This window comes from Schistocerca gregaria, chromosome 5, assembly GCF_023897955.1.
Source record: "Schistocerca gregaria isolate iqSchGreg1 chromosome 5, iqSchGreg1.2, whole genome shotgun sequence".
In the NCBI taxonomy this organism is placed as follows: Eukaryota; Metazoa; Arthropoda; class Insecta; order Orthoptera; family Acrididae; genus Schistocerca; species Schistocerca gregaria.
In genome coordinates, this window is record NC_064924.1 from 87,681,005 (window position 1) to 87,702,809 (window position 21,805).

General features: G+C 41.2%; 1 protein-coding gene across 1 annotated transcript in view; it reads left to right on the forward strand.

Moving 5' to 3' along the window:
• Window positions 1-21,805, forward strand: part of LOC126272714 (ATPase ASNA1 homolog) — a 75,199-nt gene that overhangs the window by 40,918 nt on the left and 12,476 nt on the right. The window contains exons 4-5 of the mRNA XM_049975749.1: window positions 5,474-5,624; window positions 21,327-21,434. Of these exons, the coding sequence (XP_049831706.1) occupies window positions 5,474-5,624; window positions 21,327-21,434 (259 nt within the window). The remainder of the gene's footprint in view (window positions 1-5,473; window positions 5,625-21,326; window positions 21,435-21,805) is intronic.

A 21,805-nucleotide genomic window follows, 5' to 3' on the forward strand; every position in this document is an offset into this window, starting at 1 on the left:
TTAGGTGTCTGTGTAATACCACTTGGGGTGCAGACCGCTCTATTCTACTGCAATTGTACAAAGCGCTGGCTCAGTCTTGTTTAGACTACAGGAGTCCTGTCTATGGTGCTGAGGCTCCTTTGACATTGCAGATATTAGACCCCATCCACCATTGTGGGGTATGACTTACAACTGGTGCCTTCTGGACAAGCCCTGTGATTAGCCTCTCCACCACTGCGAGTTTTGCGCCAACAACAGCTGATATCTTACGCGCTCTGTATTCGCTGCATCCCAAAGTACACTCCTTTATCCATACACAGAGATCCCCCTCCGCGGCGGCAGCCACGATGTGGGCTTACCATGGCTGCCCGCATTCAGTCGCCCTTTTCCGAGCTCCAGCACTTCCCTTTACCACCTCTTTTCTCCACTCTTGCACGTACCCCTCCATGGTGCATCTCTTGGCCACAGCTCTGTCTTGATCTTCCTGTCAATTCAAAGGATTCTGTCCCTGCGGAGGCTCTTCACCACCAATTCTACTGTGTCCTCATTCATTCCAGGGTTCGGAAGTGATTTATACTGATGGCTTCATGGTTACTGGTTACACTGGTTATGCTTACACCTCTGTGAGACACACGGAACTTCGTTCCTTGCAAGATGGCTGTAGTGTTTTTACTGCAAGATTGATAGCCCTCTTGCGCGCATTGGACCATGTCCGCTTCTGCTCAGGACTGTCCTTCACTATCTGTAGTGACTCCTTGAGCAGCTTGCAAGCTATTGGCCAATGCTTCCCTTGCCACTCATTGGTCATAGCTATCCTGGACTCCCTTTCTCTCTTTAATCAATGTGGATGCTCCTTGGTTTTCATTTGGACCCCAAGCCATATTGGGATCCCTGGCAATGAACTTGCCGATCAACTGGCTAAATTGGCTACTAACAGGCCATTTCTTGCTATTGGCATTCCGGAAGTAGACTTTTGGTTGGCATTACGTTGTCGGGTTTTGGGCCTTTGGGATGCAGAATGGCACACTCTTTCTTCGCCAAACTAGCTCAGGGTGATCAAGGATTCTACAACTACATGGCGGTCCACCTTCCGGGCCTCTCCTAAGGCCTCTGTTGTCCTTTGCTGGCTCCGCATCGGCCATAATTGGCTGACTTACAGTTATCTCCTCCGTCCTGAGGACCCCTCTCTCTGTCATTGCAGATCAATGTTGACTGTGGTTCACCCCTTACTGGACTGTCACAACTTAGCCACCCTGCGACGGACTTCCAGCTTTCCTAACTCGCTAACCCTGGCGTTAGCTGACAGTGCCTCAGTGACTGATCTAATTTCTTCGTGATTGGTATTTTTATCGCTTTATTTAAGGGTGTGGCCTTCAACCTTATTGGTGGGTGGAGGGGATGGCAGGCCATCTTGCTCCCCCCTTTGTCCCCATTGGACTAGCTTCGACTGGGCTTGGTGGTTCATGGTTCATCCCCACCCTCTCCCTTTCCTTATGGGGTCTGTTTTACCTTAAGTGTCTATCTTGTTTACCTGTGCTTCTTCCTTCATGCCCCTGTCATTAGTCACTTTCTTTCCCTTCTCTCTTATTCTGCCTTTTTCCTTCTTTCTCTGTCAATAGTTTGCAATTTTATGGCCATTGTAGTTCCCTCTTACAGTGTGAGGTTTTTCGGAAGGACTGATGACGGCGTAGTTTGGTACCTCCTCCAATCCAACCAACCAACCAACCAACCAACCAACCAACCAAATGAAGAATTGATAGCCGGAGTTGACAACTATTTTGCAGGCCTGAAGGAAACTCATTTTTGAAATGGGATCAAGGCACTAGAACATCGTTGGACCAAGTATATTAATCTACAAGGAGATTACATAGAAAAAAAAAATAAAATAAAAACACACATTTCAGTGATATACGTACCTTTTTTCTATTCCATTGCAAGAACTTTTCAAACCACCCTCGTAAGTGCCATAAGCAGTCATATTACGAGAATCAAAACTCTGCAACTCAACAGCACCAGTAGCGCTACCACCAGTTCTTACAACAGCAACAGTAAATCAACCGTTACAGTGACTGAATGTATCGTTATTAACAATACTAAAATTAAAGTGATAGAGGTAGAAGTAATTCCTTTCAGTTTATTCTTTGTGATGCCCCCCTCCAGTGCCACTCTTCATTCCTGTGTTAAGAATCCTCTTGAGTACAGTAGCATGATGACAAGTTAGCAATTTTCAGATGTTTCCTTATTTGTATTGTGAAACATATCTTGCTAAATTTCATGAATCTAGGCCAATGTGAAGTACCCGGTAGGTTTCGATGAGTGACTTAGTGAGTATCAAAATATGTGACATAAATGACTGTATCTTTGCAATACATTGATTCAGAGGCTTAAATTTATTACACTGCCAAGGAACTGTAGACCTTAGTGTATGACAAATCTGAACTTGATATGTTTACCCATTCCTATGAAAAAGGGTTCTTAACAGTCATGGACAAGACGGACAGCAAAATGATTCTGTAAGGTTTCCATTTTTACTGACAAAGACACACAACCCTAAAATTACAAAGATCTTATTGCTCAGTGATATTGTAAACAGAATTCCCATTGAAAGTGAACAGCACTGTCTTCCTTTTTACGGGTGATGGCACTTGACAGTGGCCTCTGTTATTGTGTTGTCTCTTTTGCTGCATGTTTGTAATACAAATATTTCACTTGTATAATTTACTGGCTCACATGCATGTGAACAGTTCATGAATTATACGAGAAATTCTTCCTTGCAGCATTGAAAGAAAAGTGGAAGGTAAACTAAATTGATAATGTTACTGCTATTGTGATTGATTGTGGATGAAATGTACATCATTTCAATGAAACAGTCATTCAGATGATCTATGTAACATGTAACTAACTAACTATCTAACTAGTTGAAACATAAGCCGTTGCTAAATTCAAACAAAAGTTACATCCTTAGTTCATGTGCAATATATCAGAATTCCTGACAATAAATTACCTTATTGATCAGTAATTACCTTGAAGCAAAATTCCAAGACAAAAACTATACCTAGATTTCAGAACTGTTACAGTGATATGCACATGCATTGTGTGCTCTGTGCGGAGGGGGATGGCTTAGCATCACCACTGTGCGCTCTGTCTCTGTTCCATGCCTCACACTCCAGCAGTTGTTTACCCTGGTAACTAGCAACTCTGGGGTGAGCACCACATTGTGCCACTGTTTCTGCTTCTGACTTTCCCCAGAAAAAATTAAATGACTGGAAATCTCTCACTGCAATTTCTTAATGTAATACTTTGCTTTATATCACTTGTAATGAGCACTACAGTAACTAAGAACCCTCACCATACCTATTCTTAACATGAAAATCAATACTAAGTGTTCTACTTGCACCCTGAAGCACACACTACGTACAAACAACAGAAAGATTTTGTTGGTTGGAACATCACATGGTAAACTGCTCCTTGTCACTGTGCATTGTGCCACCATACGCTTTCTTACATGCATAACACTGTAGTTCTTTTCTCATGGAGGACAGTTGGAAAGGAGGGACAGATCACTCTGACGTCCAAATTGAGATGGATCCATTTGTTGTGAGGAAGCGATAGAAAAACATGTAAGGGTAGGTAAGGAGAGAGACTGTTTGATTTGACAGATCTTGCCTAGATGAGTGTTTCCACATGTGCCCTGTGAATGATTTAATGGGTGCTTTAAATGCTTTTAAGTAATCGAGATGATGTTGTTGAAGTTAAATTTCTGTTAATGACATTTATTGTCGGAGGACAGTTCCACAATGATCGTCTTGCAGATAATAAGTTGCAGTATTGTTTCAAAATTGGTCAGCAATGCTCGAAGATGTAAAGAAGTCTAACTTAAATACATGGCAGTTTCTCTGAATATATGCCATTGACTTAATGGAACTGAATGCGTGGAATACACAGCAGACTGAATGAACATGACTATCATATTACTGAGTTGACTGTCGCATTGTGCGCAGCTGCTACTTAAAGACTTTTGTAGGAAGGGTTTTAAATAGTGTCAAAATACAAAGCTGTTACATTCTTAATAGCAAAATGAAATCCAGTAATTTTAAGCAATATAGGGTTATTTATACGTACCATGCAAACTACAAGAGAATTTTTGAATCGCTGACAGATAAACACAAAGATAACTTTTTAGTTTTCAGAATAAATCCTTTGATAAGCTAGAGTGCAAATGCATACTGAAGCTTCCTGTCAGATTCCCCGTATTCTATGTTAATGAATCTTTTACGTCTGTGGTACATTTCTTTTACCTTGTCAGTTGCACAGTTTCGTGGACCTTTGTTGTCAGAGACTTTCCTTATCTCACTGTTGCACACACTGTCAAGCTCCTTAAGATTCGGGAAAATAATAAACAGATCTTGCCAATGCTCATTGTTTGTCCTGCAGCTGCCCTATTTCAAAAATAAGATATGTTTCCGTTCCTTCCATTTTCTTCTTGACTTTTTGTCCTTTTTTTTATTCCTTAGTATTTTCTCAAATATTTTTGCACAGTGGCCAGCACATCAGTGTCAACCTTCTAGTTGTTATACTGTATTTTGAAGGCAGAGACAATCATTTGTTTGTTCCAGTCTTTTGAGGTTGTTTTCTCCCTCCAAACTATCTTCATAACAACTGTTTTTCATAACAACTGTTTTTCCTATGATTCCAACCACTTGTACCATTTCTGCTGACTTTATTCACACATCTAGTGCCTTTCCTCCTTTCATACTGCCCAGTGCTGATTCTAGTTCTTCCCAGATCAAATCGTTTTCAATTGCCCTCCCCTCATTTGGCCTCTCTTCCTCAGTTATCGAGTGTGAATTTAAAAGAGATGTGAATTGGTATGTCCACATTACTTTCAACTTTTTGTATTATTTACTTATTTTCCATTTCATCCAGCATCGTGGTGTTTTTACTATCTCATGGCACTCACATGTGTGCAAATAGTGCCGGAAGTAAACTTCAGCCGGGGCTAGATAAGCCAGTGCTCGGCCGTTCAGCAGGCAGTTCTCGACTCGCTGAGTGCGGAGAAGATCGGCTTTCCATCAAAGTATTCTCTTCCATCATTTAATGTTGTTGTTCTTCCAATGTGTGTAGTGTTCTGATTTTCTTATTTACTGTAAGGCTTGCGCTCATATTTCCTCCCTGTAATGAAACACATTAATTGATTAGAATTGTTTTTCGCATTTCTGATAATGTTACTTCATACCATTTGATATTATTTGACTCCTCTTCCAATGCCATTAACCTATCTTTCTCTCCTAGAGTCCTGCAATTTATTTACAGTATAAATATTTATTTTGCTCTAGTGCCAGTCTGTACAGTCTGTAGTTAAAACAGATAATATTTAGTGTAATTATTCTGAATATTATTTCTTGTTAAAAGTGCTGAATCGTGATTGATGACAAGTATTAATTTAAGTGGTTATTTATTGTAAAAGTTCAATAATGGAAATTTTTCTGTACAGGCTTGTGAAGGGTATGAACTTCTCTGCAGTTGTGTTTGACACTGCACCAACTGGCCATACACTTAGATTGTTGTCATTCCCTCAAGTTGTTGAAAAAGGACTCGGCAAGATTATACGATTGAAAATGAAAATTAGCCCTTTCGTTTCCCAGGTATGTGTAAGTAAAAGAATGTGTTGTTAGCAGTAGCAAAGTAAGAAAAGTTAAGAACTACAACAGAAAGAAAAGATGAATAACTGTATGTAAATTATATACCAGCAATTTTTTTTTTCTTTTTGTAGTATGTCAGTTCCTTTTTTCGACATTGGTGTGAAGTTACCAGGTGTATATGCATGCTTTCAATAACATTGGTAGCATTTAGTATCATACTAGGCATAAGTTTTGGAGTAATGACCATCAAAGATCCCAACTTTTCCTGTAATTTGCAACATTTTCTAATGATAAAATTTATTGAAACATTTTAAAAACTTGGTTTATTTACACCATTTACAAAATCAGAAATCTGAAGCAAATACAAGTAAACATAGGGTGCAGTGTCTCTGTGTTACACAATTGCAAATAGATCACGGTTCATATGTTCACTTCTTTTCACATTTTTTGATGCTTTTTATTTTTATCATCATAATTATCGTCATCATCGTCTGCTTGAGGTACGAGGCATATTGAAAAAGAAAGGGCCATTCAGTCATTAAAAAGGGTATTAAATAGACGCAGTTTTTTGTTGTTGTTGTTTTCGTGCCCAAAAATTTACTTTACTTTTCCACATAGTCATTGTTCATTTCCCAGCTCTTTCCATAATTTTAACACACTAGATTTTTCAAACCCTTTGCATAAAACTTCTCCAGCTGGAAAATGGAAACAACTGACATCTGTGATCTTGAGTTCCTCGTCATCATCAAACCATTGTTTCTGGTACAGGAAGACATATAATATAGTTGCTGTGTACGGAGTTTTGACTGTACGGAGAGTAGTTAAAAAGTTCCCAATGAAAGTGCTACATCTTATTCTTGGTATGGACAATGGAGTGGAAACATGTCTTCTTATGGAGGAAGTTTATCTTTGCACACGATTTATGATATCTGAGCTTTTTTGTGACAGTTGTGTAATTGTGGAGTGTCCAACATCAGGAAATTCATCAGCCACATCACCAACCATCAGTTTTTGGTTCACTTGTTCCATGATTTGATTGGTTTGGGTACTGGGTGTACCACACCACACCTCATTGCACACACATGTATGGCAACTTTTGAAGTCTTGATAGCATTGTCTAATGTGTTCTTCAATCATTAGTGTAGGCTCATAAACTAGCCACAACTGTTCATTGTTTCAAGCAGCTGAAAATCCGTATGCACATGAAAATACAGTTATAGCAAGGATTTCACAAGTATCGGGAGAAATTTTTGTAAGAGGCACTGTTTGTTACCCATAGTCAAATGACTACTGAATTAAAACAATGACTTCATGGTTTTGTAGATGAGCAATAGATAGGGCAGCATTTGGGCAACTTTGACCTATGCTGCCAACATTTAACTAAAAGAAAATGTCCCTTACTTTTTGAGTACACCATGTGTTCATGTGATAACTTCTTTATGCATGTCAGTAAATAATTTTAGGAGTGAAGGTAACAACTCACCAGATAGTTATTCTGAGACATTGATAGGCACATACACAACTTGTCAAATAGGCCAATTTCATGGTATTTTTTTGTGCTTCCGTCCCCAGTGAAGAACCTTTCATTCCAAAGCTGTGGAAGAAAATCTGCCTCACATTACTGTCAGTTTCTCCATTATGGGCAAGATTTTAAATGAGCAGCAGCAAATGTTGAACATAGTTTAATTTACAAAATCGTTGTGGCTTTTGTGACCACTTATTGACATATTGCCTATTGGCTTCTGTCTTGGGTTCTTCGGCCAGTGTTTGACATTTTCTGACTTCATATTGCTCAAAAAAGGTGTGTAGACTATATACAAGCCAAATATGAAAGTGTGTCTCTGATGAACAAAAGAAAAAAGGGATTAGGGCCCAATTGCAATGTCAGGATTATACTGCATACTCTGTACATTTGGAAAAGTGTATGTGGGAAAGACGAATCCACAAATCCATTTAAACCAGGATCACAGAACATAAATGGTACTGTGGGTTGCGACATGTTGAGAAATCAGCTATGGTGAAGCACGTGCTGTGTGAGACTGACAGTATAATGAAACTCACCAGGATGGAACTGCTCATGGTGGAGAAGAGCTGCCGTGCCTGCTCGTTCAGGGAAGCCATAGAAATCCACAAAAATTATGAAAGCTTAAACAAAAAAGAGGAATGCCTCAAGCTAAATGGAGCATGGGTTCCTGTACTGCAGTGAACGACCATTGCAAGTACAAGGGGATAACACAGCAGTAATGACGAGGGAAAACCCCTCAGATGTTGACGTAATAGGTACTTATGATCTGTGGTCGTAAGCTTGTTGCCAGTCCAACATGTGCAATGGAGGGTGAAATTTTAACAATGCCAGCCATTCATGCTGGTGGAACATCAGAAAATTCACTAAACAAATTTCAAGAGAAGAAACAAAGACAGAAGCCAACAGGCATTATGTCTTAATGTAATTTACATAATGATGTGAATTACATTTTAAGTACTCATTATAACATTCACTCACTGCTGCTTAATTTTGTCTGAAGGCAATGAAGTAATGTGAGGAAAAAAAGTAGAACTATCAAAGAATGATTTCAGGCTATTGCAGTTCCATTTTCTCATTCTTACTGGAAACCAGATCTTTTGAGTTTTAGAGCCCAAACAAATTTTAGTGCTGTTGTACTTTCTTCATGCACTAGTTTTTTTCTACTGCAAGGTAAGAGTACTGTAGGATCCTACAGATGCAGTCACGAATGATCGTGGGTCAGTTTAAGCTTGTTCTGCGCACATGCGTTATGCATTCTCTGACAGACAGTGAACATTCAGTAGGATTCTGAGTACTCTGTCATAGCCAATGCAAACATTAAACATCATTGTAGTTAGTTATTTAGTGAGGTTTTATTCGATTCATTGTGAGTTGTCTTTGGTGGTGGTGGCAAGCAACAAATTCTACATACGCAAGTGAGAGACATTATTTGTAAGGTACTTGCTTCTTCAGGTGCAAAGCACATGCATGTGCATACTGCACTTGTTGTTTAGAACCAGCAACAATGCGAACTCTGTCGTGCCTTGACCGGGATAAACTGCCTTCATTCATGAATCAGACTAGGCATAAAAAATGTCAATTGATACCTTGAGAACTTTTTATTTATTAATTATTTTTCCCCCCCTATTCATCTCGTGCGATAACTTTGTTGAACAGAAAAGTGCACCAGGTTAGCAGTTTCTGCAACATGCCCTGAAGTTGGATGTACAGTTTAAAATGGAATACAAATATCACCACTTTCAGAAAAGCGTCACATGTACAGGACGAAAAAATATAAAAGGAGAAAGCTATGTGAAAGTAATATCTTCTGGATGATTAGGTCCATCATTTTCCTCCTTTAGTGCTTCAACAATGGACTCTTTCAAAACCTTCTACTGGGGTCTTCTAAGGTGTGTTCTGATGTTTACCAGAGACTGAACAATGTTGAAAGCTGGTTACGCATTCACATGTAAATGGATGTTCTCCCACTTTTTTTTCTAAAGAAGGGTGGGGTGTTATGGGTGGCCTGTTAGTTTTAGAAAGGTATTGATAGAAGGCAGCACAAGATGGGGTTGGAGGGATGTTTTCAAAATGTCAGAAAAAAAAAGAAAAATTATTATTGTGCTGCCAAATTGGCCTCCTGGGAATTGTTTGTATTCCTAACAGCGTGTTATTTACTGTCTTGATTGCTGAAATATTTGACATTAACAAGATGTAACCATAATCTCTCTTGCTCTCATACTCACTCTTGGTCACTTCAGTGTTCCCATACTTCTCTTCTGTAAATGTTAAATCTTTAGATGTATGATTTACAGATCTAACAGTACTCTGAGAACAGGGCATGCTGGGTGTGTCGTAGCACAAATAGGTATTTAGACACCAATTTGATCTACCACCCATCCCGGAAGCAAGCAGTACTAAACACAATCTTTCTTTCTGTTTTCTCTTTGGAATACTTGCTATTAGTATCTAGCCAGTAGCTATGGTCTACCGATAAGAGCGCGAGAAATGTTTACCCCTTAATTCCTCTTCTTCAGAGAAAGCATGGAAGAATGCCTTTATGTAATGGAATATGACACTGACCTGTGGTCATCTCAAGACCACCCCAGGAGGGGGGTCAAAGCTTGGCATTGTTGAAGAAATAGAATGGAAAAAAAATATATATATAAAAATCAACTGCAATATTTATCTGGCTGTAAGTAGTAGCTTTTCCCTAATTAGTCATTCGAAAAATATGGGCAGTTACATTGACAAATTAAGCCTTGGTTGCTGAGTCAGTGTTTTTTACATTATGTTATAGCATAACATAAAAGTTGTCTTACATTTGCGGATGGTGGTTTGGTAATTGTGGTAAAGCACAGGTTCAAACAATTTCAGAAATATGAGCAGGGGACTGGAAGCAGCAGCTCGAACAAAAAATAGAAGCAGCATGGGGAGAGGAGTAGTGAGAAGGTTTTGTACTGAGTCATGCTGTCAACAGTGACCATGCATGCCGTATTAAGTGCATTTGTGAACTTCTACCACACAACTGACATTTTCCTGAATCGTAATGTAGTTAGAATTGAGTAGTACAAATGGACAGGTATTCAACAATAGTATACATTGCTACAGACAGTTGACTAGGCATAAAATATGTCAATTGATACTTTGAACTTTTTACTGTTTTTGTCTAAATGTGACACAAGAAACAAAACACAGGGTACAACAATGTCACTTTGGCTTGTACTGCTTCAGGGTATATTTCCAAGGTTAGCAACAAAAGCTGAATCTAGCACAATTTGTTCATATTTTCTGCTGCTCCAACACCAGGGAGCCAGGAGACCAACATGTTGTTGTTTTTATTCTGAATTTAATTGCATTTTCCATCACTTCAAGTTAACATGCAAATTTTGTGAGAGTAAAGTAACAATAGTATTCACTGTGCTTTCATTGTCAAAGCTGTAATAGCAGTAAATTGAAGTGATCAATAATGACTGCATATGAGAACTGAGTCTTTGTTAGGGTACATGGATCCAAGTGTTCAAGTTTCACAATTAGTTTATACAGACAATATAATGCTATTTTCGTCATGGTAGCCGTCATGACTATTCTTGGCAAGTCTGGCATGGCAAAATGAAGGGAAAAATTAATAATAAAGTCTGCATATTGTATTTTCAATACATATTTAATTTGCCAATGTACGTTTTGAAGTAAAACGTAATCAGTGTTATTATTGAAAATTGTGTATGTTTATATACTAATTCTAACAACTTGTGGAAGCTTTTTCACTGCAGTGTCATTGCACAGATATCAGCAAAATTTACAGATATGCATTCTGATGTGTTGACATCACAGTGCAGGCCCTCTCATAACTAACTGAAACCATGATGGTAAAGCTGTGCTTTGAAATGTACGTTAACAAATTAAGTATGCTATTAAAGAGACAGTTTATGATTTTTATTGTTAAGTTTTCCAATATAATGCCAGTTTTAAGTTAATCACAGTACAAACAAGAACAAAATTTGCTGTGAAAGAAGTGAAAGTTCTTAGGTAACAATAACTTAAAGAACACCAGTTGTAAATTCCTAACTTTCAGGAGACTGAACCAGGAAAAGATTCATAATTGAAGCAGTAGTTAGTTCCACGCACGTGAGAAACACCGTGAAGGCTTCGGGATTACTTCAAATTTCCAGACTGAAAGTGGTGGAGACAGGAAGATTGCAACAGTAGGCAGCATGGAATTCAAAATTAGTATAGGCTGCTGTATGAGAATGATAAAGTGAGTGGGGCTTCATTACAGTAAAGACCAAATAGAGCTCAGTGATTTCCCACTTCGCAGAATGAGGAACTACTGGCACTTCAACATTATGGAATCAGCCTAAGGGAACAATAAGCAGACACTTGTTTATTTTGGCATGATGTAGAATGATATATTGTTGTTACAAGATGTTCTGGCAATGAAAAGGACAGAAGATCAGTAATGATGAGTGCTCTGGTAGATGATGATGATGATGATGATGATGATGATGATGATCAGCTGCCCCACTATGTGGTTATTCACAGGGGACCATATCAAAAAAGAAACCTCAAATTGGTTGATGGTTGTTTGGAGCAGAACACTAGTCTACTTGATTAACAGGAGGGGAATGGTGATGCTGGATTCTTTCAGGTAACACCTTCCCAGGGAAGCTAAGGTTCTGATATCTAAAGATAACACAGTGTCAGTAATAATAGGCTGTTTTCCTATGTTAAAATATGGTTCGGATTATTATTATTATCCTGAGTGATTGTTATAATCAAATAGCATTTACGGCCTATACTCCTGCAAAGTATGTTGTTCATGTGATTAATGCTTAAAAATCATTAAGTATAAAGATTAGCTCACACAATAAAAAAGGCTCCGTTATTGGCTGAAGCTCTGGTGATGTCACAGATGAGAAGCAAGATGAAGCTATATGTGTCTTATAGGAATGTTAACCAAAGTTACTAGATTCTTGCATACATTTCTGCAAATAGTTTAGCTATTTAGTGATGGAATATGCAATTACAATTTTTAAGTAACAGTAGAAAGGAATTTTGTGAATGCTGATAGTAGAAACCTTCCAAAAGTTGCTGCGTTTATGTTCCACCCATTTACAGCGGTGATCTGTGCAAGGACGAACATTCTTTTCCCTGCTTCCTGCAACGTCATTTAACTCTCAAAACTAAGAGCTGCAGAACTTTTACAAATTTGTCCATATCTAGTATCTAATTGTAGACTAGCAGGCATGAAATGACTGAAAGCACAGTAAAATTATCCTTAGCAAATATTAGTGTTGATTTCCTTATACAGCAAACTCTGGAGATGTCCAGCTCTGTGGTGCAATGGATAGTGTATCTGACTACGGTTAAAGAGAAAACTGGTTCAAATACTGGAAGGATCATATATGTTTTTAGAAGTGTTGCACGAAATATGAAAATACTGTTAGCAAGAATTCACTGCAGCCACTGTTTAGATGGTGGGATGTATTATATATAGCTACACATTAATCTTTGTCTCTGAGAAATGGATAACTAAGGATAAATGCATTTACTTTGCATGCAAACAATACATCTTTTTGGAAAGCATTGCTTGTAGTGAAGATATCAACACATGCCAAGAGCACAGAACAATGAGGTGTAGGACAATGAGGTTTTGTTTGGGGAGATACGTAAAGCGTTCACAACATGCGGGTAGCACAAACATAAGGCTGTGATGTAAACTAATGTTTGTGTCGGAAGCAGACTTACTTCATCTTTATTTAAGATTATGAAACTTCAAAAGTTTAAACAGTAAGGACTCTAGCTGGTTATACAAAGATAAAAAACATTGTTTCTAATAAGGTAAAAAGTGTGTGGTAACATCAACAGAAAAATATATTTTTGGACATGACATGTGTGAACAGCAAATGAAAATGTAAGCATATGCAAACAGCAAGGAAAACAAAATAAGTGTCTGGTTGGTGTGGTGAAGTTTTGTAATAGTGATTTGGTTTTGATGTTAAAAGGACTGTTGAGTCATTTTACAAATAAGTTAAAACATTCTTTTGGTTGTATTTGAGTCAACGATTTATAGATAATCACCTTATAAATTTTGGTGGACTACCACTTTACCGACTGAGCTACCGAGTGATGTGCTAGATAGTGGGTATAATGACAATTTTTATTAACAGTTTAATTTTGTCGAATGACTCTATCCTTCCATTTAATAGTGGGAAAACATATCTCAGAGGTAAATTGATGTCACCTTCAGAGTGCAAGAATTTTTGCATCCACGTGGTGGCATTTTGCTGGTACTATGCAACCACATTGTACGCATCTTCTCATTCTTTGGCACATTTAAAAACAATTTTTCAGGAGTTTTTGTACCTGTATTTGTACAGAGTTGTACCACACGCTATTTGTAAACTGGTTTGCTGTAATGTAAATTCCAAAGCAACACAATTAGCTTCATGACAGTAGGAGCAGTGAGTTAGCCAGTGACGTCATGTGCATCACATGACTTAAAAGGAGCATTTTTGTGGCATTTCAAATCATTTGAATTTCATTTCCATTCCTTTAAAAGAGGGAAAAAGTATATTATGACCATAAAATTACATAATTAACCATTTAAGACAATTTCCAGAAAATGATCAAATACCCATTACTGGTACAATGACCACACAACTTCAAGTAATGGATGCTGTTGTGAACAGGCCTTTCAAGGTTCATATTCAGCAGCCTGTCGTATGAAGCAACTAAAGGGAGTTTCCACGTTTCGGCCTTTATGTGATAGTCCCCTGTAGGGTTTGACCTCCATTCTTCAAAATTTTCCCAAAGAGCGAGCCAATTGGGGAAGGGTGCCTTAAAATGTGCTTCGTGTCCATCGTGCATTGAGATCTTTAGCCCACTTTCTTGTCATCGCATTGCAGTCCTGCCCATTCTCCATCTCTTGGGCGAGGACACCTTCCTGGGTGCCTTTTCCACGATGCACTATGCAGTGTCGATTTCTGCATCGACGATGACCATGGACTTCTTTGCACCTGATATCCAGCACGGTAGCCAATCCGTTGTGGTGGGGCTGCCATGTACCCAGTTGGTTGTAGCCCCCTGACCACTCTGCTGATGCGTGCCGTTAACTCCCCACATACACCAAAGGGTGGATGCCCATCCCCCTGGAGCATTGGGACTCCTGGCAATGACCATCATGCCAGGTGGCCTTTGCTGTGGCTGGGTGACATCCATGGCTGGGTGACATCCATGGGAGGGCCCCTGTTTGGAGAGTGTGGGATCAGGGTGGAAGACACGTGATGGAACATAGTCCATCATCTCTTGCTGATGGTGAAACCAGCAGTCTCTAAGCGATCACGAGCTCAATTCAACGCACAGAAGTGCAAGCCCAAATCGTTCCTCTCCCTGGCGACACCACGGGAGGAACGTCAGGCTAAGGTTGGCAGCGGATCTTATTCACCCCGGTACCTCGTATGTTCGAGAGTTGATGGGGAATCTTTCATGACAATGAAGCCTCAGTTTTTTGTTGAGCATTTAGAGGACAAGTTTGGGGAGGTGGAGAGCTTGTCCAAAATGAGATCTCGGTCAGTCTTGATCAAAAGAGCATCCTCTGCCCAGTCAGGGCAATTACTCGCTTGTGACGAGCTGGGGGATGTTTCTGTAACCACACGCCCCATAAGAGCTTAAATATGGTCCAGGGTATCATATTTCACAGAGACCTTCTTTTGCAGTCCAACGATGAACTGCATGCCAATTTAGAGCGGCGAGGTGTACATTTCGTTCGGCGTGTCCACCGGGGCCCGAAGAATAATCAGGTTGCCACCGGTGCCTTCATCTTGGCCTTCAAGGGTGATACATTGCCCGAGAAGGTCAAGGTGATGGTCTACTGATGTGATGTAGAGCCCTCTATCCCTCCCCTGATGCAGTGCTTTAAGTGCTGGAAGTTCGGCCATATGTCTTCCTGCTGTACTTCCAGTGTCACATGCCGAGATTGCAGACGTCCATCACATCCCAATACTCCATGTGCCCCGCCTCCCATCTGTGTCAACTGCGGAGAGCACCATTTGCCTTGCTCGCCTGACTGCAGGATTCTCCAGAAAGAAAGGAAAATCGTGGAGTACAAGACCCTGGACAGACTGACCTATACTGAGGCTAAGAGAGAATTTGAACACCTGCATCCAGTGCGTATGAAATTGTCTTATGCCGCCGCTACAATAGTTCTGGCACCATCAGCTCTGCCAACCCAGGTCACCTCTCAGAGCCGGAAGGCTACACCTCCCTCTTGATGGTGGGGGCATTTCCCTCCCTGTTGATCCTGCACCACCTACTTTGGGAGCAACACCCCCTCTCCCCCTCCCCCCCCCCCCCCTAACTATTGGGGACGTCTGTCCCCACTTAGAAACCAGAGAAGCGTAAGTCTTCTTTGGCTTCTCTTGCTAGGTATGGGTCCCTTGGGTCACTCCCTTCCCAGGTTGCTTCTAGTGGGAACAACAACCACCAGTGGCTGAAGAGCCCAAAAGCAGCTGGTCATAGGGTTTCACACTCATCCTCAGTCCCAGAGACTGAGTCAGTGAAGTCCTCCAACTCAGGGAAACACAAGGAGCAGCGAGAGGGGGGGGGGGGGGGGGGGCTAAGACCAAGGAAATTGTGGTGGCACCCACACCACCACTACCTACAAGCTCCGTGTCTGAGGATGGGGTGGAGATTTTGGCATCTGCTGTGGACCTAGATCTCGCCAGACCCTCAGACATAATTGATATCGACTGCTCAGGCAATAAATCGGTGGCAGCAGGTGACTCTGAGGTGTAAACTGTCTCATTGAATGATTGAATGTTCCATGCCTTCCCAGTCGCACGATGTCAAAGATGTCATCCTCCAGTGGAACTGCGGCGGTTTTTTCCACCGCCTGGTTGAGCTATGGCAACTGTTAAGCTTTAGACCTGCTATCTGCAATGCCTTGCAGGGAACCTGGTTCCCAGCAATGTGGCCCCTGCCCTCCATGGCTATAAGGGATATTACAGGAACTGTAGCGCCTATAATAGAGTTTCAGGTGGAGTTTGCATTTATGTCCTAAACTCGGTCTGTAATGAACATGTTCCCCTCCAAACCTCTCTTGAAGCTGTGGCTGTCAGAATTAGGATGACACAGGAAATAACTGTCTGCAATGTATATCTTCCTCCAGATGGTGCATTACCCCTGAATGTATTAGCTGCACTGATTGACCAACTCCCTCAACCTTTCCTACTTCTGGGAGATTTTAATGCCCATAAACCCTTGTGGGGTGGTACCATGCTTACTGGCTGAGCAAGAGGTGTCGAAACTTTACTTTTGCAATTCGACCTCTGCCTCCTAAATACTGGGGCTGCCACACATTGCAGTGTGGCTCATGGTAGTTACTTGGCCATTGATTTATCAATTTTCAGCCTAGGACTTCTCCCATCTATCCATTGGAGAGCACATGACCTGTGTGGTAGTGGCCACTTCCCCATCTTCCTGTCACTGCCCCAGCATCAGGTGGCGCACGGACACCTGGCCAGATGGGCTTTGAACAAGGCGGACTGGGGAACTTTCACCTCTGCTGTCACCGCTGAATCTCCCCCACACAGTAACATTGATGATGGTTGAGCAGTTGACTAGCAGCAGAAAACGTGATCCCTAGCTCATTAGGGTGCCTGAGACGTAAGGCAGTCCCTTGGTGGTCGCCAGAAGTCGCTGAAGCAATTAAGGAGTGCCCGCGAGCTCTACAGCGACATAAGCGGCACCCTTCCCTGGAGCACCTCGTAGCCTTTAAACTTCTTCGTACCCATGTTTGCTACCGTATCAAACAATGGAAGGAGGAGTGTTGGGAGAGATACATCTCCACCATTGGGTGTCACACATCACCTTCCAAGTCTGGGCAAAGATCAAACATCTTTTCGGGTACCAGGCCCCAGCAGCTGTCCCCGGTGTTACCATAAATGGCGAGTTATGTACCGATGCGAACGCGATTGCCGAGCACTTTGCTTGAGCCTCAGCATCAGAGAATTACCCCCAGCCTTTCGCACACTCAAGCGGCAGCTGGAAGGGAACGTCCTCTCATTCACTACATGCTGCAGCAAATCCTATAACACCCCATTTACAGAGTGGGAGCTCCTCAGTGTCCTTGCACACTGCTCCGACACAGCTCCTGGGCCTAATTGCATCCACAACCAGATAATTAATCATCTATCATCTGACTAAAAGCGACATCTTCTCGTCATCTTCAACCGGATCTGGTGCGATGGTGTCTTTCCATTGCCATGGTGGGAGAACACCATCATGCCGGTGCTCAAACCTGGTAAAAAGCGCTTGTGGATAGCTATCGGCCCATCAGCCTCACCAACGTTCTTTGTAAGCTGCTGGAACTTATTGTATGTCGGCAGATGGGATGGGTCCTGGAGTCATGTGGCTTGCTGGCTCCATGTCAGGGCGGCTTCCACCAGGTTCGCTCTACCACTGATAATCTTGTGACCATCGAGTCTGCCATCCGCACAGCCTTTTCCAGACGCCAACACCTGATTGCCGTCTTTTTTGACTTACGTAAAGCATAAAACATAACTTGGCGACATCATATCCTTGCCACATTGTGTGAGTGGGGTCTCTGGGGACCACTCCTGATTTTTATCGAAAACTTCCTGTCGCTCCATACTTTCCGTGTCCAAGTTGGTGACTCCCATAGTTCCATCCATATCCATGAGAATGGAGTCCTGCAGGGCTGTTTGAGTGTGTCTATTTTTAGTGGCCATTAACGGTCTAGCAGCAGCTTCAGGCCCTCCTTCTCACATTGTCTGTATGCAGACAACTTCTGCATTTCGTACTGCTACTCCAGTACTGTTGTTGCTGAGTGGCACCTACAGGGAGCCATCCACAAGGTGCCGTCACAGGCTATAGCCCATGGTTTCCAGTTTTCAGCCGCGAAGTCATGTTTCGTGTACTTCTGTCGGCGTCGTACCATTCATCCAGAACCTGCACTTTACCTTAATGACGATCCACTCACTGTAATGGAGACATATCAATTCCTAGGACTGGTTTTCAATACTTGATTGACTTGGCTCCTTCATCTTCGTCAGCTTAAGCAGAAGTGCTGGCAGCACCTCAATGCTGTCCGGTGCCTGAGCAACACCAATTGGGCTGCAGATTGTTCTACACTGCTGCAGGTCCACAGAGCCCTTGTCCAACCCCGAATTGACTATGGGAATGTGGTTTATGATTCAGCAGCGCCTTCAGCATTGCATTCACTCGACCCTGTGCACCACTATGGGGTTCAATTAGTGACATGAACTTTTAGAACAGAGTCCAGTGACCAGCATACTGGTGGAGGCTGGTGTCCCTCCTCTGCAGATCAGACATGCGCAACTGCTCACCAGTTATGCAGCACACATTCATAGTTCCCGTGAGCGTCCGAATTACCATCTCCTTTTCCCACTCGCGGCAGTCCATCTCTCGCATCGGCGGCCCAGATCGGGGCTAACGATTGCGGTTCACGTGCGGTCTCTTCTCTCCGAACTGGAGTCCTTCCCTTTACCAACTCTACTTGTGGTCCTTTCACATATACCTCCGTGGTGTACGCCTCAGCCATAGCTTCGTCTGGACCTTTTGGATGGCCCTAAGGACTCCCTTAACCCCGTCGCTCTCTGCTGTCACTTCCTCTCGATTCTTGACATGTTCCGGGGCTCTGAAGTGGTTTACACTGATGGCTCAATGGCTGATGGTCACGTAGGCTTCACATATGTTCATGGAGGACATATTGAGCCACACCCCTTGCCAGTTGGCTACAGTGTTTTTACTGCAGAACTGGCGCCCATATCTTGTACTCTTGAGTATATCTGCTCATGCCCTGGTGAGTCATTTCTCCTGTGTACTGACTCATTGAGCAGACTACAAGCTATCGATCAGTACTACCCTCGCGACCCTCTGGCAGCATCCATTTAGGAGTCCATCTATGCCCTGGAACAGTTCCGCTGTTCCGTAGTGTTTGTGTGGATGCCAGGACACGTCGGAATCCCCGGCAACGAACTTGCCGAAAGGCTGGCCAAATAGGAGATGCAGAAATCGCTTCCGGAGATGGGGATCTCCGAAGTTGACCTGCGTTCTGTCTTACACTACAGGGTTTTCCAGTTTTGGGAGACGGAATGGCATAACAGCATGCACAACAAACTGAGTGTCATTTAGGAGACTATGAATGTGTGGAAGTCTTCCATGCAGGCCTCTCGCAGGGAATCAGTTGTCCTCTGCTAGGTCTGCATTGGCCATATGTGGCTGATGTATGGTTACCTACTCCGTCGCGAGGCCCCACCTCAGTGTCGCTGTGGCTCCCAAATGACAGTCATCCACCTCTTGATGGACTGCCCACTTTTAACCACTCTGCAGTAGACTTTTAACTTTCCCAGCACCCTGCCTTCGGTGTTGGGTGACAATGCTTCCACAGCAGCTTTAGTTTTACGTTTTATCCGTGAGAGTGGGTTTTATACTTCTATGTAGGTTTTAGTGCATGTCCTTTGTGTCTCTGTGCCCTCCACCCTAGTGCTCTTAGGGTGGAGGTTTTAATGTATTGCAGAGTGGCTGGCTTTCCCTTTTTATTCTCGTGGTTGACCAGCCAATGTAATCTGCTTTCATGTTTTATTCTCTTCTGTTTCTAGTGTCTCTCTGTTGTTTTCTTGTCCTCTTTTGTTCCTTTGAGTGTTCGTTGCCTTCCCTTCATTCTTGTGGCTTTTCCTTTCTTTTCGTTTTGTTTTATATGTTTCGTCTGTTTTATTCTCACATTTGTAGCTTTGGTTTATTAGGAACAAGGAACTGATGACCTCATAGTTTGCTCCCTTCTTCCGCCTCTAAACAAACCAACCAACCAACCAATCTGTACATACTTAAAATCATTAGAAACTCTAACACTTGCTGCAGCTGTTTTTGCTATATGTTCAACTGTAATATGTTGGTCTTCATAAATACTGTTGTCAATGCAGATGTCAAGCAAAGGAGCTGACACACCAATTGTCCAGCCAGGATATTGCTCTGTCACTGACATTTGACCATCTTTAAACTATGTAATATTAACTTATGAAAAGGTTTGCAGTTCATACTACTTTTAGCATACTGTAGAATTGTTCTAGAAAAGATTTTAGGTGGCTTTTCATCTTCAGAAAGCAAAAAAACATATCACTAAACATTGTTCAACAAATGTGGAAACTTCAAGTGAACGTTCCATTACTACATACAATATTGAGGTTAGAAAGAAAACAATTTTTATCTGTCAGCGTGTCTCTTCTCATCTCATTGTTGCCAATCTAATGTCTTGAAAGTATGAAACTTCTCCCAAATGTTTCATTAATACATCAGTTTGTCTCTCTAATTCTTGAAATGTCACTTGTATAATAACACTAGTTACTGGCTTAGAAAGTAAGCAAAACAGAGGTTGTGAAGGTAAAATACAAGTAAACTATTTCTTTTTGTTTATTTCTTCTTACAGTACAAAAATGTGGATAAGCAATAAATGGTGTAAGTTTACAGTAAGTAATGTTAGTTTTTTGGAAGATCTTTATATCAGTGAAACAGTTTGTAATCTTCATTAGCTAATATTTGTCCAAATAACAAAATTCACAAGAACCATTTTCAAATAGTGGATCATCTTTTATTGAAGGTTGTCTTGTAGTGAGGTAATTAAGATAAAGCACTTGGCTGAAGGTTAAACTAGAAATTTTGCAACTATCAAGCTGAAGACTGTAGTTTGTAAGCTGAGATAAATTGACTTGCAACCGTAATTGTTCTGATTCCAGTTACATACTCAGTTGTAGATTCATGAGTAGACTAATGTGTAAATCTGTTGGCCAATCATTGTATTTGAAAAGGGGAAATAAGAATGTACACTTAATCCAAACTGTTTTCAAAATTAGGACTCAACAGATGTTTTCTATATTTTGCAGATAAAATTGTATTATTAAACATAGTTGTTTCCACGGTATAAATTACTGGGGGATGGTAACTTAGACATGACTAAATAAAGATTCAATATAAAGTATAAGAGATGTAATTTTAAAGATTCATTGAGCTTCCTAGACACATCACATTCTTTTGGTTTTCTTTCTTTTGTGCTTCCCCCACATGCTTGTCATCATGCTATGTTGAGTTTCTTTATCAGTTATATTGCACATTCTGTTACTGTGAATATGTATACATATATAGCCACTTAATGATACGTATAGGTTGGTGCACTCCTTGGTTTGTCTGACTTCAATGCAGATTCGTTTTCTGGGAAACTGGAGGAAATGCTGGCAATCATCCGTCAAGTGAATGAGCAGTTCAGAGATCCTGTAAGTACCTCTCACATTTTAGCTTGTATCGTTAACCATAATTTACATTAATGGAATTAGAAAACTTTGATAATTTATAATAAAGTTGCGAAATGGTAAATAGTCTTTCTTCATAGTTGAATGAAGTAACTTAAGTTATTTTTGAGTACAAGTGCTAAAGGAAGTCCTTCCCGTGTGGTAAGATTATCTTTCACGTTACTGTGTTGTGTTGCATGTATGCCAGTATCAGTCTGTTTGTTATCGTACTTCTCAGTATAGCTGAATGAAGACATTTGATTCCGTCAGTTGTTGGAAAACAATCTACTCATTCGGTTGTAGTTTTAAGTGTTGTTGGTATTATTATTCATTTCTTTCCAATGAAATCAAACTGT